Source organism: Carassius carassius, chromosome 14 (genome assembly GCF_963082965.1).
Source record: "Carassius carassius chromosome 14, fCarCar2.1, whole genome shotgun sequence".
NCBI classification, from domain to species: domain Eukaryota; kingdom Metazoa; phylum Chordata; class Actinopteri; order Cypriniformes; family Cyprinidae; genus Carassius; species Carassius carassius.
The window spans coordinates 29903632-29917540 of NC_081768.1; the positions used below are offsets into that span (position 1 = coordinate 29903632).

At 39.6% G+C, this 13909-nt stretch overlaps 2 protein-coding genes across 3 annotated transcripts; one reads left to right on the forward strand and one right to left on the reverse strand.

Annotated features, from left to right (window-relative positions):
• Nucleotides 1-174: 174 nt before the first annotated feature.
• Nucleotides 175-1612, forward strand: LOC132156632 (BAG family molecular chaperone regulator 2-like). The gene is made up of 3 exons (XM_059565571.1): nt 175-427; nt 960-1069; nt 1150-1612. The coding sequence occupies exons 1-3, from the start codon at nt 306-308 to the stop codon at nt 1542-1544; spliced, it is 627 nt and encodes a 208-aa protein (XP_059421554.1). The 5' UTR covers nt 175-305; the 3' UTR covers nt 1545-1612.
• A 3160-nt stretch (nt 1613-4772) lies between these two features.
• LOC132156633 (ras-related protein Rab-23) lies at nt 4773-13450 on the reverse strand. 2 transcript variants are annotated; one of them, XM_059565573.1, is made up of 7 exons: nt 13390-13450; nt 9949-10210; nt 8524-8609; nt 8288-8444; nt 6345-6427; nt 6175-6267; nt 4773-5217 (listed from the first exon to the last, which is right to left on the reverse strand). In XM_059565573.1, the coding sequence occupies exons 2-7, from the start codon at nt 10101-10103 to the stop codon at nt 5078-5080; spliced, it is 714 nt and encodes a 237-aa protein (XP_059421556.1). In that variant the 5' UTR covers nt 10104-10210; nt 13390-13450; the 3' UTR covers nt 4773-5077. The 2 variants fall into 2 exon arrangements, with proteins under 2 accessions (XP_059421556.1, XP_059421555.1); XM_059565572.1 differs by having other exon boundaries at nt 9949-10214.
• Between the last annotated feature and the right edge of the window lie 459 nt (nt 13451-13909).

The window sequence follows — 13909 nt, forward strand, 5'->3', positions numbered from 1 at the left end:
ATACTACTACCATTTTGACGCTGTCACTTTCTACAGCACTACAACTGGCTATGTTTTGTGCCAGATAAATGTCTCATGTTTGAAAATGGTTGTGTTGAATGTGTATAGCTCAACGTGTCACTCACTTTACAGTTGGAGATTTGCAAACGCTGTGCGAATCGATTCGACTGAATCTTTCAAAGAGTGGACGATTCATTGGAGGACCGGACATCGCTATATTGCTCGGGTGGTCTGCTCCGGTTTATCCTATAGTATATAGGTCACTGCACCCTTCAAATCATTAATTAACGTGACTAGTAGCAGCTATGGCACAAGCGAAAATCAACGCTAAAATGAACGATGCATCCAAAGGCAAATTCAGCCGAACGCTTTCGATGGCGGACCGGTCCGGACGATTACTGGAGAGTCTGGATCAGATTGAGACGAGGTAAGATATTGATTGTCTGATCGGTACAGACTAAATCCAGGAAGACCCACTAAGTCTTGACTCGACTCATGCAAAGTGAATGCATTTTTCCATCGCCGGAACAGAATACAAGTAGTGTGTGGATTAATATAATATAGTTCTTAGAATACTGTAAATGGAAGTTTTCATGTACAAACATATATATATATATATATATTTTTTTTTTATTTATTTTTTTTTATAAATGTGTATATATGTATATGTGTGTTTGTGTGTGTGTGCGTGTATGTATATATAGTTTAAGCAGATTTTAGATACACTTCTTAATGTAAGAATTTTAATGGATTAAGTCCAATCATGGTTAACAACAGGCAATAAAACGTGACACTAGCATACATAAGATTACATTGTGAAGGTGGATTTGTATTCGTTTTTAGGACAGCTGTAATAGCAAATTACAGCTAAAACAGTTGTTGCATTGTTGTTGCTGGGTGTTTTTCATAGTTTTCAGGGTTGTATCTGGAATGAAATGATCTCAGTAAGTCTCTCTCAGGGTGGAGGCTCTTCGTGAGGAAGCCACTGCTATGGAGCAGGAGAGAGAGTGTTTAATTGAGATGATCCAGTCCATACGAAACAGTCAGGAACTGAGGAGCGTTTGTGACGGTACGCCCTCCGTGCTGCATGACCTCCGCTTGTGAACTCTAATGGATAACATATAAACTAAATTTCAACTTTTATTTCAGGGGAAAGGGAAGAGCTCTCTCTGACCGCCTCGAGACTCCTGGGCAGGACATTAACAGTGAGCATTTCTGTGGATACGATCCGAAACGAGCAGCAGGAAGAGGCCTTGAAGAAAGCCACGGCCATCATCGATGAGATCACTGGGAAGGTGCTGGAGGACATGGAGGGGGGCAGAAAGCGTCTGCAGGCCCTTCACGCGGCGTGTGTGACCGACGCGCCTCCTGTGCCTCTGGATCAGAAGTTTCAGAGCGTCGTGATCAGCTGCGCCCTGGAGGACCAGAAGAAGATCAAGAGGCGCCTCGAAACCCTCATCAGGAACATAGACCACGCAGAGAAAACCATTCAAATCATGGATAACCAGAAAGTTGATCATTCCAGTCTTAGCAATGGCAAATAGAGGCTGAGTGACTGACGCGCGCCACACGTGCCTTTCCCTGATAGCACACCTACATCACGGAGACGTCTGCAAGACATATTTTTAGTGTTTGCTCGTCTGCTATGTACTATCTGCAATTGCAGATGTCTGTTAAAGGATAGCACACGTACATCTGCAAGATGTCTGTTAAAGATCATTGATCTGGAAAGCATCTGTGTGCAGATGTCTGTAAGATGTCAGTTTACATTCATTCTAAATTATAAACAAAGACATCTAATAAACATCTATTTGACATCTAAAACAAAATGTCCTATAGACATATTGCGGTTGAACAAACACCAAATAATACGTCTTGCAGATGTAAATTCAGACATCAAATAGACGTCTCCATGATGCGTGTGTTGTATCAGGGACATAACTGATATATGACCCTGGACCACAATAACAGTCATAAGGGGTCAATTGTTTTGACCATCATCTGAATAAATAAGCTTGCCATTGATGTATGAATTGCTAGGGCTGAATTTGGCAGAAATATGACTATGAATTATGAATTTATAATTATAAAGTTGGCCAAATTAAGTTCTTAGCAATGCATATTACTAATCAAAAGTATGTTTTTTATGTATTTATGGTAGGAAATGTACAAAATATCTTCATGGAACATGATCTTTACATAATATCATAATGATTTTTGGTACAAAAGAAAAATCGATAATTTTGATCCACGCAATATATTTTTGGCTATTGCTACAAATATAACCGTGCTCCTTAGGTTTCGTGGTCCAGGGTCACAAATAGATTTGTAGGTTTTATTACCACTGATGGCATCTTGGTCTTATGCATATGCCTATTTATTTAGCTTTTACTTCAGTGCTTTTCCCTTACAGAAAAACACTAACACTAACATTGTGTTTTTGATTTATTAACTAATATGAAAATGCTAAATCACTGTAATTCTGTTGGGATCTACTAGCATTCCCGCTGGAAGGCCCATGAATATGATTTTCCTGGCTCGTGAGCGTTTATTTTTAGAGCAGCTACACATGGTTTTCTCGCTTGCTCTGTACATTCTAATGAGAGCGTTGGGCTCTCAGCGTGCTGGGAATCTCACATTCGGCCGTCAGGTTCATCTTTACAGTGAAGAACAACACAGACTGGTGCAGCAGGAGAACACACTACTGCCAAACACAACCTGCCTTTGATAACACTGCTGTTTAGATTCTTAATCACTTTTGGAGTGGCTCTTAAAATGAGAAATAATACCTTTTGTTTTTTGTTTTCAGTTGTTTGAGATTTTTAAATATAGAGAGAAAATAGGCCATTTCTGCCTCATTACATTAAAATGCACAGGTTTTCTACAGTTTATGGATTCTCCATTTCAAGACAATGTGAAGTTCATAACTGTATAAGCCTTTGACAATTTAATCAAAATCTAAACCTCGTGTTACAGTGATTATATGACAATGAAGGGCTGTTTCAGATTTTTTTCTTTTGTAAATCGGTCACAAAACTTTATGACAGAAGATGCCAATATTAAATTATATATATATTATTAATATTAGGTTTAAGTGTGAGTAGGCAGTTTAAAGTCACAGTCTAGGTTTTCTTTGGCACTGTGGATTATGTTTTCTGTTTTTTAAGTATTCACAACATTTTGTAAACATGCATGTATAAGGTTGTCACAGTATGATAAAAAAAGTACCACGAAAATAAAACAGCTACAACTTTATTTGTCCTTCTCTGACAACCACCCAACCATTAATCATACAGTCAGAAACAGACACATCACTTCAAGTGAAGCTAGTAACCGGTGCTGCTGGCATATTCTCAACGTCTACTAGAAAGTCAGAAGAAAAGGGAAAAAAGAAATTAAGCAGTACTTGTATTAGAAACTGTATATTTAAGATAACCAAGCAATAACATGATCAGGAATTATATCAGATAAATAAAGTGCCTTTAGTTCATTGTAGTGTCACCATTATGTCACTGCAGCAAAGGAGAAAACCAACATTCATCACATCGAGCCACTGAACACAAGCTGTAAACATGAAGGCTGTTGTGGCGAAGTACCATGATTCCACATTCAAACAAACACGAGGCATGCCATTCATGAATAAATACAATCAATCAAGAGTTGGGCCATATTTAAAGAAGTGAACAGATTATTATTACCTGCTCAAACTCATCAGACATCAGATCAAAACCATTCTGGAACATCCTCTGATTGATTCAAATATAAAACTCAGAGAGGGAATGTTGGGTCTATAGTAAAACATTTAGCACATCAATTTTCAGTAAAATCACACAAGATCAGTTGTGACTGGTGCGTTTCTAATGGCTTCAGTGGTTAAGGCTCTGGGACTCCGTCATAGATCCTCTAGAAACACACATTTTTAGTTCGACACGGTTCTGAAATCTTCCTTGGTGGATTCCTGTACATATGTAAAGCCCAATACTGTGCTGAAGGTCATGTTAATACTATCAGTGCAGTTTAGTCCAATGTTAAACAGGATCTCAATCTTGGTCATCTCTAACTGTTACTCAAATATATTTGGAAAGTTTTATACATTGATTGTAAATTCATGGATCAGTGGATTTTAAATGTGCATTTACTTTCCAGTTGATTCAGTAATTCACATATAGCAGTGTTTTTCATGAATGCAAAAATATAGGCACAAAAATGTAGGCACCATAATAATTGGTGCACATGTACAGTAAATATGTAGCAGTGAGAAGGGTTGAGCGATATACTGAACATTCACTGTACATTTATGATGACTTCAGTTTAGTTTGGCGTCTGGCGTCTAGAGTGTGTTGTTTTACACTGTAATATCTGGCTGTGTTGCCAGCAACCGAAAAAAAAAAAAAACTTTCCTATATCCCAAAAGAATATCTTTCCATATAATCCCACTTCTGATGCATATCAATGAAAAAAAATGATTAAAAATCTGACTTGCGGTGAAATTTTGGCACGGTGTTAAATGTTTTGAATTTAAGCAAGTCATTACTACATCTTTCATACAAAAATACCTATAAGAACATATGGACTGAAACTTGTGACGACGTTCATATAAGAAACAACAAATGAACATAACTTTTAAGGGAAGATTGTGACAGCAAATGATGCACCTCCATCGATACAAACATACTGCACTAACGATGAAGAGTCCAAATGCACAAATGGTGTGCAAGGTAAATTAGAGAAAATTACCCTGCTGTGTACCACATGGAATAACTCACCAACTATTTGACTGTGAGAAAATATATTTGATTCATCTAAATTTTGAGTCACAACTATTGTTCAAATGTGAGGAAGGGCAGTGTCCAAAAGATTTAGGCCTACTCATCAATACACAATACAAAAATAGCTCAACAGACCTCCAATTTACTGATTCTGTGATGCCACTAATGGCAGAAACACTAGCAGTGTCCGTCAGCAGAAGCCCATGATGTACTGATCATGACAGATCTGCTCTGGATTGCACACCTTCTTCTCTTCAACTCTAATTAGCGCTAATGAAGCGTCCGGTTCCCTGCCAGGCACACGTGAATCAGAGCAGTCTGCAGCTACCGAAGGGCTTTTTGGTTTTCTTGGTCCTCTGCTTGTTTGGGCGCAGGTTTATGACCTCACGGCCGCTCAGATCGCCGGCGGTCTGGTTGGGATGACTGCCGCCGCTAGTGTTGAAAACACCTGAAGGAGTAAGAAATGTGTCACGAGAATCTAAAAAAGTCATGCTAAAGCTAAACTGAAATGAACAGTGTAGAAGTGTTGTAATAAAAATTAATAGAATATGTATCTGTGATGTCATCAGTAACAATCAAATAGCATCTATGCTGAGAAAGGAGAAAACGCCATAACGGTGATACACTCTCAGATACCGAAAGCACTTTTTGTTTATTGCTTGTGAATGTGCATAGTTATTATTTATAATTACTTTAAATAGTAGCCCACTCGTGGTAATTTAATAAAAATGAACAAATACACTTTTTAAATTGATTCATTATGGATTTTTTAAAAATGACCTTCCATGCAGTGTGTAACACAGCTCTAAGTAAATGAAAACATCCTGCCAAGGTTTAAATCTGAAAGTGCACCGTGTGTAAGGTTACCGTCTCGTTTAAAAGAAAGAGTCCACTCGGAATTGTTTAAATCAAATCCCAAGCAGTTTCAGGTTGAAGTTAACACGAAACATTAGCATATTTATGTTAGCATATCAATTTTTTTCCACTAGGTGTTGCTTTTGGGGCGGAAAAAATTGTGTTTTCCCCGCAAACAGTTACTCACAAACACTGCTTTATCAGGCATTACAGGCAAGATGTGGACCAATCCGCTCGCGTCATGCCAAGAAGGGGTTTGGGAAAACAAATCGTTTGCGAGTCTGAGCAAATAAGGTAAAAATAAATGCATACTATAAGACAATGAAAGTGTTTTTTGACCTTGCATGCATGTCAACCTGTTGTGGGGGAACCAAAATATGAACCTTTCATAACCCATATTAGAAGCACTTTAAAGTCAATAAGCTAAATAATTAATACGAAAAAAATGTAGATCAAGATTGTGATTCCAAGAATGGAAATCAGATTGGATCATGCGATGTCTAATTCCTGTCCCTAATAAAAGTATCATTTCTTTTGAAAGAATTCTCACCTATTTTATTGCTGGATGAATGAACAACCTCGGTCTCTTCTGCCGACTGCTGCTTGAGCCGTTGCAGATATTTGTCAGCTAGATACTTAAAAACTACAACATAACAAAAAGGGGTTATTTTACAGTTGATCGCAAATCAGTTTCATGAAATGAAATGCTATATCGCACACCTTCACTGACGTTGAGATCCTCTTTCACTGACGTCCGATAGAATCTCAACTTCAGCTTTTTAGCGAGACCTTCAGCCTCTTCACTGAAGACAGGACACAGAAGGATTTACATGAAAGCAGTGGTCTCAAACTCAATTCCTGGAGGGCCACAGCTCCTAATCACACCTGCTGGGAAGTTTCTGAAGAGCTGGATTAGCTGGATCAGGAGCTAAACTGTGCAGAGCTGTGGCCCTCCAGGAATGGAGTTTGAGACCAATGCATTAAAGCAGGGGTTTTCAAACTGTGGGTCGCGACCCACTCGTGGGTCACGGAATGGAACAAGGTGGGTCGCACAAAGTCACTTGGCTGCAGCTAATTTTGCGTTTCAATGACACACAGACACTAACACAGTTCAGTCTAGGGCTGCACGAATGTGACGAGTGGGGCGGGGCCTAGTGCCATGGGAACAGAGCTAGGCCGGTGGAGTGATTGGGAAATGAGCAACACTCACCGGTCTCAAGAACCACGGAGGAGATCGGAAAGATACAAAAGAGGAGCGATGACAGTGAAGGACGAGAGAGGACCAGGCCTGGGTTTTATTTTGTGTTTGTTTTTTATTTGTGCACGGCAGTCATCCGAGAGGGGCTGTCGCGCTGTTTTGTGTTTATTTGGTTATTAAAACTTTGTTTGATTGTCCGCCGGTTCCCACCTCTTTCCACGAAGGAGTCATCGAGGCGGTGGGCTGGAGTGAGTTCGCCCCCCCCCCCCCGGCAACTCACTCCAGCCCACCACATCGAGCACCCTCGGCGGCAGACTCCTTCGCCCTGCTCGATGGCACTGCGGATTCACCCCAGCGGCGAAGGATCTTCGGCAGCGCGCCCCTCCTTCCTCCCTGGCTTCGGCACCAGTGTAAAACATTAAAATCTTCACAATCACAGGAAGAAGGAGGCGGGAACTGGGAACCCACTCATCACAACGATATAGCCCACCAACATTAATAATGAACTGCAATATCCTTAGTGTGATTTTCAAATTGCAATTAAGTCCGTGTGCGTTGCGTGTTTTGAAGGTCTCAGAGCAATGTCATTAAAAGGTTCAATCGGTCTTTTTTTACCTATTTCACAATTATTTTAATCTCCAAACTGTTTTAGATAGTTCTGCTTTGCTTCTTATGCTTTTCTAAAAAAGTGTTGGATTGTGCTCCGTTCTCGCCGACACACACGGAAGGATCATGAATGCAACAAAACACAGCAGCGCAGATCACACTTCACTGGAGTGAGCCTGCTTCACGTTTTTATGGACACTACATATTTTAACGCCAGTAAACAAAAATTAAAACTTGTAAATTTGTAGTGAAATTTTCAGTTGTACTCTAAAATAAAATGGTTATTTTTCTTAAATACTTAATTTCTGTCATAAAAATTTTAAGTAAGATTAGGTTTAAAGTAATTTCACTCGTTGTTTTTTTTTTTTTTTTAATATTTTGGTGGGTCGTGAAATATATTACACTTGTCTAGGTGGGTCGTGGAATGGAAAAGTTTGGGAACCACTGCATTAAAGGATAAGTCCACTTCCAGAATAAACATTTCCTGACAGTTTACCCCCATGTCATCCAAGATGTTCTTTCTTCAGTTGGAAACAAATTAGGATTTTTGAGTAAAACATGATTTTTCTCCATATAGTGGACTTCAGTGGTGCTCAACGGAGTGAAGGCTAAAAATGCAGCTTCAAAGAGCTCTACACCATCCTATCTGAGGAATAAGGGTCTTATCTAGTGAATCGATTAGTCATTTTCCTAAAGATATATACGTTTACACTAGGGATGGGTGATATGGGCTTAAAAATATATCATGATCACGTCTGATATTTATTGCGATAACGATATCAATGACAAAAATGTAGGGAATTTATCCTTTCACCACATCAGTCTCTACAGTCGCTGACACTGATTCTTTCAGTCTTACTTTTTGATAACTGTGTCGTCCAGCAGATCGATCTTGTTCTGCACCAGGACGGTGGGTATGTCCCCGACCTCCGTCTCCACCTTCTCCCTCCAGCTGCTGATGGCCTCGAAGGACTCTCTGTCGGAGGTGGAGAAGACCAGCACACAGGCCTGAGCGCCTGCAGGACCAAACACCGCTCACTAACCCGCTCCAGCTCCCAGACAAACACACGTGCACAGCGTTTCTAACACACTCACCTCTGTAATAGGCCTTAGTGATGGCATCAAACTCCTCCTGTCCCGCCGTGTCCCACAACATCAGCCTGACGTCCTCGCCATTAACTCTGAAACGCAGACAAACAAATGTGTTGGCCTAATATCTAATAGACTGTTGAAATGTATTAAAACACATTAATTACGTGAAACAATTGGATGAAACTAATTTGACTTACAGCTGCAATTCACATCTGCTTTCATTCTCAGTTTGACTAAGCACTGAAACAGATGAAGCCACTGGCAACTATTTTGTTCCTCTTTTCGCTTTAAGAGTACAACCAGTAAACCGCACAGATTTTCTCTGGCATTTACTGCCGATAACACGTCTCGCGTTATATTGGAAAGAGACTGTGATCCAGGAACTACTGCTAAAAAAAGCAAGATGATCTCCTTTCCCAAGGAGTTGCCTGATCTTCACCGCATGCTTTTTGTCAGACTCCGTTTTTAAATGCAAACAAGAAGTTTTCTTGTCATATATGTCTGGACAAACGTGAACCAGATTTAATGGCATTTATTTCTGTTTAAAGCTGTGAATGATCCAGGCTTTGTTTGTATACTGTATACTGGGAATACTGTAGCTACTGTGTAGTCAGTGCAGGGTAATGACTGGATTCCAAAAATTAAGTACATGTAATTATAGTATATTAGATTTTCAAATGTTCATTCTTGGTACACTTTTTACATGTTCTGGACAAAAAGATTTTCATGTCATGTTTCTCTGTCACTCTCACATGTCCATAATGTAAATTGATCTACAGCACTATGAACAGCGCAGTACATCTCTACAAGCCCTCCATCACTACTGTAGCACAGACATTGTGTCAGATTCAGCAAGCTGCCCCCCCGTTCTGCTGTACTCCATTACTCAGCGCTATATTTGCTGTCACAGGATGATTAACAGTCTCATCTTAACCTGGTCTGCCTCAGCACTCACCCATGTCAAAAGCACTCAAATGGCCAATCAAATCAAAGAAGGTGGAGTTTACTGTTAACAGAGACTGATACAAATCTGATGCCTCAGATTTAATGGTGAAAGAGTGCAATGTTATATGTAAGGTAGCTAAACATTTCATATTTGACTACTGTATAATGATAGAAATGTTGAATGATGCTGTATTTCTAATTTACTTGATTTATGTAATTCATAATCAATGCGATGCAAAAAACAAACAAACACAAAACATGAATGGAGCCGATTTGGTGTATTATGCATAAGCCAAGAGAAGCACTGAATATGTGCATATTTTAAAATAAAAAGTATTATTTCCAAATATTTCAAATTGATTCTGAACAAAATCTTCTTTATTTCCTTAAATCCATTTAAATGTGTTGATTATTTAATTTAAGATAGCCTTGCCCATCGGCTTAAATAAAATGTCTTGATTGACAGCCAGAAAGCATGCTTACATGATCTGTCTTTCCAGAAAGTCAACCCCGATGGTCTTTTTGTAGTCCTTCGTGAAGATGCCCTTGCAGTATCGCTGGATCATACTGGACTTCCCGACTGCTCCGTTCCCCACCACCACCACCTTGATGGCCACTTCCATGTCCTCCTCCAGCATGACTGCAATGTGTGTGTGTGTGTGTGTCTGTGTGTGTGGGGCAGCTCTGTGCTTTCACGTGACTTCGGCCCACCTTAGTGCTGCTCTAGGATCTTCTCAACTCCAGCCTGTCTGAGGAAAGCAGTAGACAGATCAGTTGTAATCCCACACATTATGACACATCAGCACATCTGTTGACATCATTGTCGATTCCTGCATCATGACTAGACTACACTAGAGTGTTTTGGGTCACTTTCCATTGAGTAAGGGCCTGCTGTGGCTCTGGGTTGTGACTTCCCACTTCATGATGGATCTTGAATGAGCAATTTATTTTTGTAGATTGTTTCGCATCGCAACTTTATTTTGATAAGAAATAAGCCCACTTGTCCCCAAATAATTTTTTACTGTAATGCATCTAGACTTTACATTTTCTTTGACTTTGAATTTCTACTATTCTGAATGGTGACCATGAGTTATATAATCCAAGGATGCAACATTTAAATCAGTTTACGTTGAAGGAAGTACAACAAATACTACCATAACGATACTAGATTTTAATTATATATTAAATATTAAAAAGTTATTTGTTTATTTTATATTAATGATAATAGGGGAGAACATTTGTTGAACTGTCATGAAAAGAAGTTCACAACAATTATAACCCTGAAAACTGGATAAATTTGCCAGAACAACTGCTGTTAATATAGTTACAGTAATAAACAGGAGAACAAGTGTTAATCTGGCCAAATTCACTTAGGACGCAATTTGAAAGCAGCTCTACAGAAGATAATATTGCCACTATGCAGCTCAAATCGATTGAGTTCAGTAACAGAGCGAATGCTGCAAACCTCAATAGTTCTGAAGTGATCTCAGCTCTACAGCAGGTGACCGCTCCTGTCAGATTCACTTCAGTTCATCAGCTTTGAAACCAGTTCATTTCAGACATAAGCAGCTCTACAGAAGACGACAGTTTTGTCTGTGGCAGGGATCTTGAACATGAACACAAAAATGCAATCCAAGAAGGCTGAATAGATAGCAGCACCACAGTAGCGCTTACATATTAGGTTACGTTACTAAGGCCTCCCGCGTTTCTGCTGGGTAACTGAATACAGCAGCCAACCTGAGACAACAATAACACACAAGTCTTTCACACGATCAGCCTTAAAGGTGCCATAGAACGCAAAAATCACTGCGTTTGAGCACAGTTGTGTGGCTGCAGTGTATAAATGGTAAAAAAAAAATCCACTCACTCATAGTTTTATAATCCTAGTAATTCATGAACCGTCTCTCCACACGAGCAGTTCCAGATTTCTCACTAGTATGAGGTCATACTCTGGAAAGTCCCGCTCATTTGTGACGCTCTCTGCACTATTAACACATACACAGCCCTGAGTGAGAAGCACCGGTCCATCATTACTGTTCTCTTGCTGTAGCTGCTGGAGGTACAATCAGCACTAAACCGACATTACAAGTGTCATGTGCTGGGATGCACCAATGAAGTCTCCATAGACCACTGAGGACATTTTCAAAAGAAGATTTTCAAAGGAAATGTTCTGGAAAAACAATTTAAAATCCCTATACAATTGTGCTAACATTTTACTGAGACAAACGAGGGTCAGCTAAGCTGGAGTTCTGACAAGATTGCTTCTGAAAGAGGGATCGATACTAATGCTTCATGCGCAAACATCTAGACTACAGACATAGTAATTAATAAGCATCATATTTTGTTGTCCAAAAGAGCATCTTGGCTCTCTGTAAGGCTAATGTTGCTAAAGCTCCCATTGTCTCTGTCTGTTTTCACTAATGCTGTCTTCACGTGCTTCCAGAATGGTCGGAAATAGGAATGTGGTAGTTAGAAATTGTGTTTGGAAGCAATGTGAGGTCAGTAACACGGTCGCCAGCAGTTAAACCGTAACACCGGTGGTGTGCCCACGAGCATGAGCTCTTAAAGAGGGAGCACCAGCTCATTTTCATTTAAAGGGGACAGACACAGATAACAGAGCGTTTTGGCTCATACCCTAAAAGTGGCCATTTCAACAAGCTATAAAAAAATATCTGTGGGGTATTTTGAGATTAAACTTCATAAACACACACGGGACAACAGAGAAGAATTTAAAATATTGTATCAATGCATTCTATGGCCCCTTTAATAAAATAAACTGGCAAAACTATGGCCTTAAATAGCTAAAATTAGATTCAACCACATCTGATCGTTCCAGTCATGTTCTTAATTGTTTTAATGCACTAACACTTTTGAATCATATAAACATTTTCACCACTGAACATCTTATTTAATTTGACTTCTACATTTATAGATCACCGTATACCATATTTTAAAATATGTTAAGCGAGCATTTCACTGACTAGATTAGATTTCCTTCCTTCCTATTGGTTCTGCTTTTAGAACAAAAGCCGGATCCCAGTGTTGGTTCTGGCCTGGTGTTATGAGGTCAGGCACATAACCAAGGAAGTGTGTGTGATATACAGAGTGCATGGGGCTATATACAGCAGCTGGACAGAAAACACACACAAGACAAATGTGTGAAACTCTCTCTGAGCACCAAAACGTCAGAGAAGCCCATCTGTTCGTGGTCAAATTACACACATCACACAACCTCTCACACAGGATTTCATGTGCTGCAGTCGGTCTGTTTAAGGTCTTAACCACCAAAATATGGTTAAGGCCTCCTTGTTACAGTGTAACTATACATTTAAGTACTGAGTAAGATTAAATACATGCACTTACTATATGGTTAGGGTTAGGCTTAGTGTTACTTGTCATTATGCATAATTTTTTGTTATTATAATAGTACTGTGTAACAAGGACACCTAAAACAAAGTGTTACCAAAAATAATGGAGGGTAAGGCTTAGACATCAGAGTACCATGTTACCATCAATATCTATAACCATACTTTTGTAAGGGTAACTGCTATTGCAAAAAGTGCAGTTTATTAATTATTATAAATTCATTTAAAAGCTACTCCAAGTTCCTTCAAATAATCCCAAGGAACCAACATATTGTTTAATGGTAATTCAATCCAATTCTTGTGATTAATAGGTATTAAAGCGTGTAAGGTTAGGGTTTGGTTTAGGGTTAGTTGGTGGTCATTATACTCCGTTGTTTTTACAGATGTAACATATAACCAGGACACTGTAAAAGTGTTACCAATAACAATACTGTTATATTGGTTACTTATCAGAGAGTAAGAGCATGGTACTTTGTTATACAGACGTGATTACGGTTATATTTAGCTGACTCTTCGGTTAATACCGTGGTACTAATAGAGCTGTTAGTAATTTGGTCACCTGCATTCGTGTGTTACCAGGTTACATTGTTTCCTCTTTGAAGATCCGACTCGGGAATAATCCAAACTCAGCTCTAGTGATGTATCAATCCAAACACATCTGCTGAGTGTAAATATAAGCCAGCAGCAACTGCATGGAGCGAGCTTGTTTGCGTTTGCACAGTTTATCAAAGGAGTGGCCTCCTCCTCCTTCTTCTTCTTCTTCTTCTTAACTGCTCTCCCTCTTTCTCTCTCTCTATGTATAACTCTCACACAGACTCACAATCCCGCGTGGATACTCCAGAGTCACGCGGGGTCAGAGGACGCAGAGGTCCGCGGATACAGCAGGGTCTTTACGCGCTTTGGGTGATTCGCGTCGGTGCGGAGACCACCGAACACCAAACACCGAACACTGTTTCAAAATAAAAGCCTGTCTCGACTTCTCAGAACTTCAACACCGCTGGAATGAGAAAAAGAAATCTGCACAAAGAAGAGTCGTTCCCATAGAAAACATGGCAGATTTCAAATAGCATGTATATGCT

Bases quoted from the DNA above. Each gene is read 5' to 3' on its own strand.
- LOC132156632 (XM_059565571.1), top strand. From the start codon at position 306: ATGGCACAAGCGAAAATCAACGCTAAAATGAACGATGCATCCAAAGGC. The intron at 428-959 runs GTAAGATATTGA...AGTCTCTCTCAG, and splicing joins CTGGATCAGATTGAGACGAG to GGTGGAGGCTCTTCGTGAGG. The intron at 1,070-1,149 runs GTACGCCCTCCG...CTTTTATTTCAG, and splicing joins ACTGAGGAGCGTTTGTGACG to GGGAAAGGGAAGAGCTCTCT.
- LOC132156633 (XM_059565573.1), bottom strand. From the start codon at position 10,103: ATGCTGGAGGAGGACATGGAAGTGGCCATCAAGGTGGTGGTGGTGGGG. The intron at 8,610-9,948 runs GTAAGCATGCTT...TCTGCGTTTCAG, and splicing joins TTTCTGGAAAGACAGATCAT to AGTTAATGGCGAGGACGTCA. The intron at 6,268-6,344 runs GTGTGCGATATA...GTTATGTTGTAG, and splicing joins GGATCTCAACGTCAGTGAAG to TTTTTAAGTATCTAGCTGAC.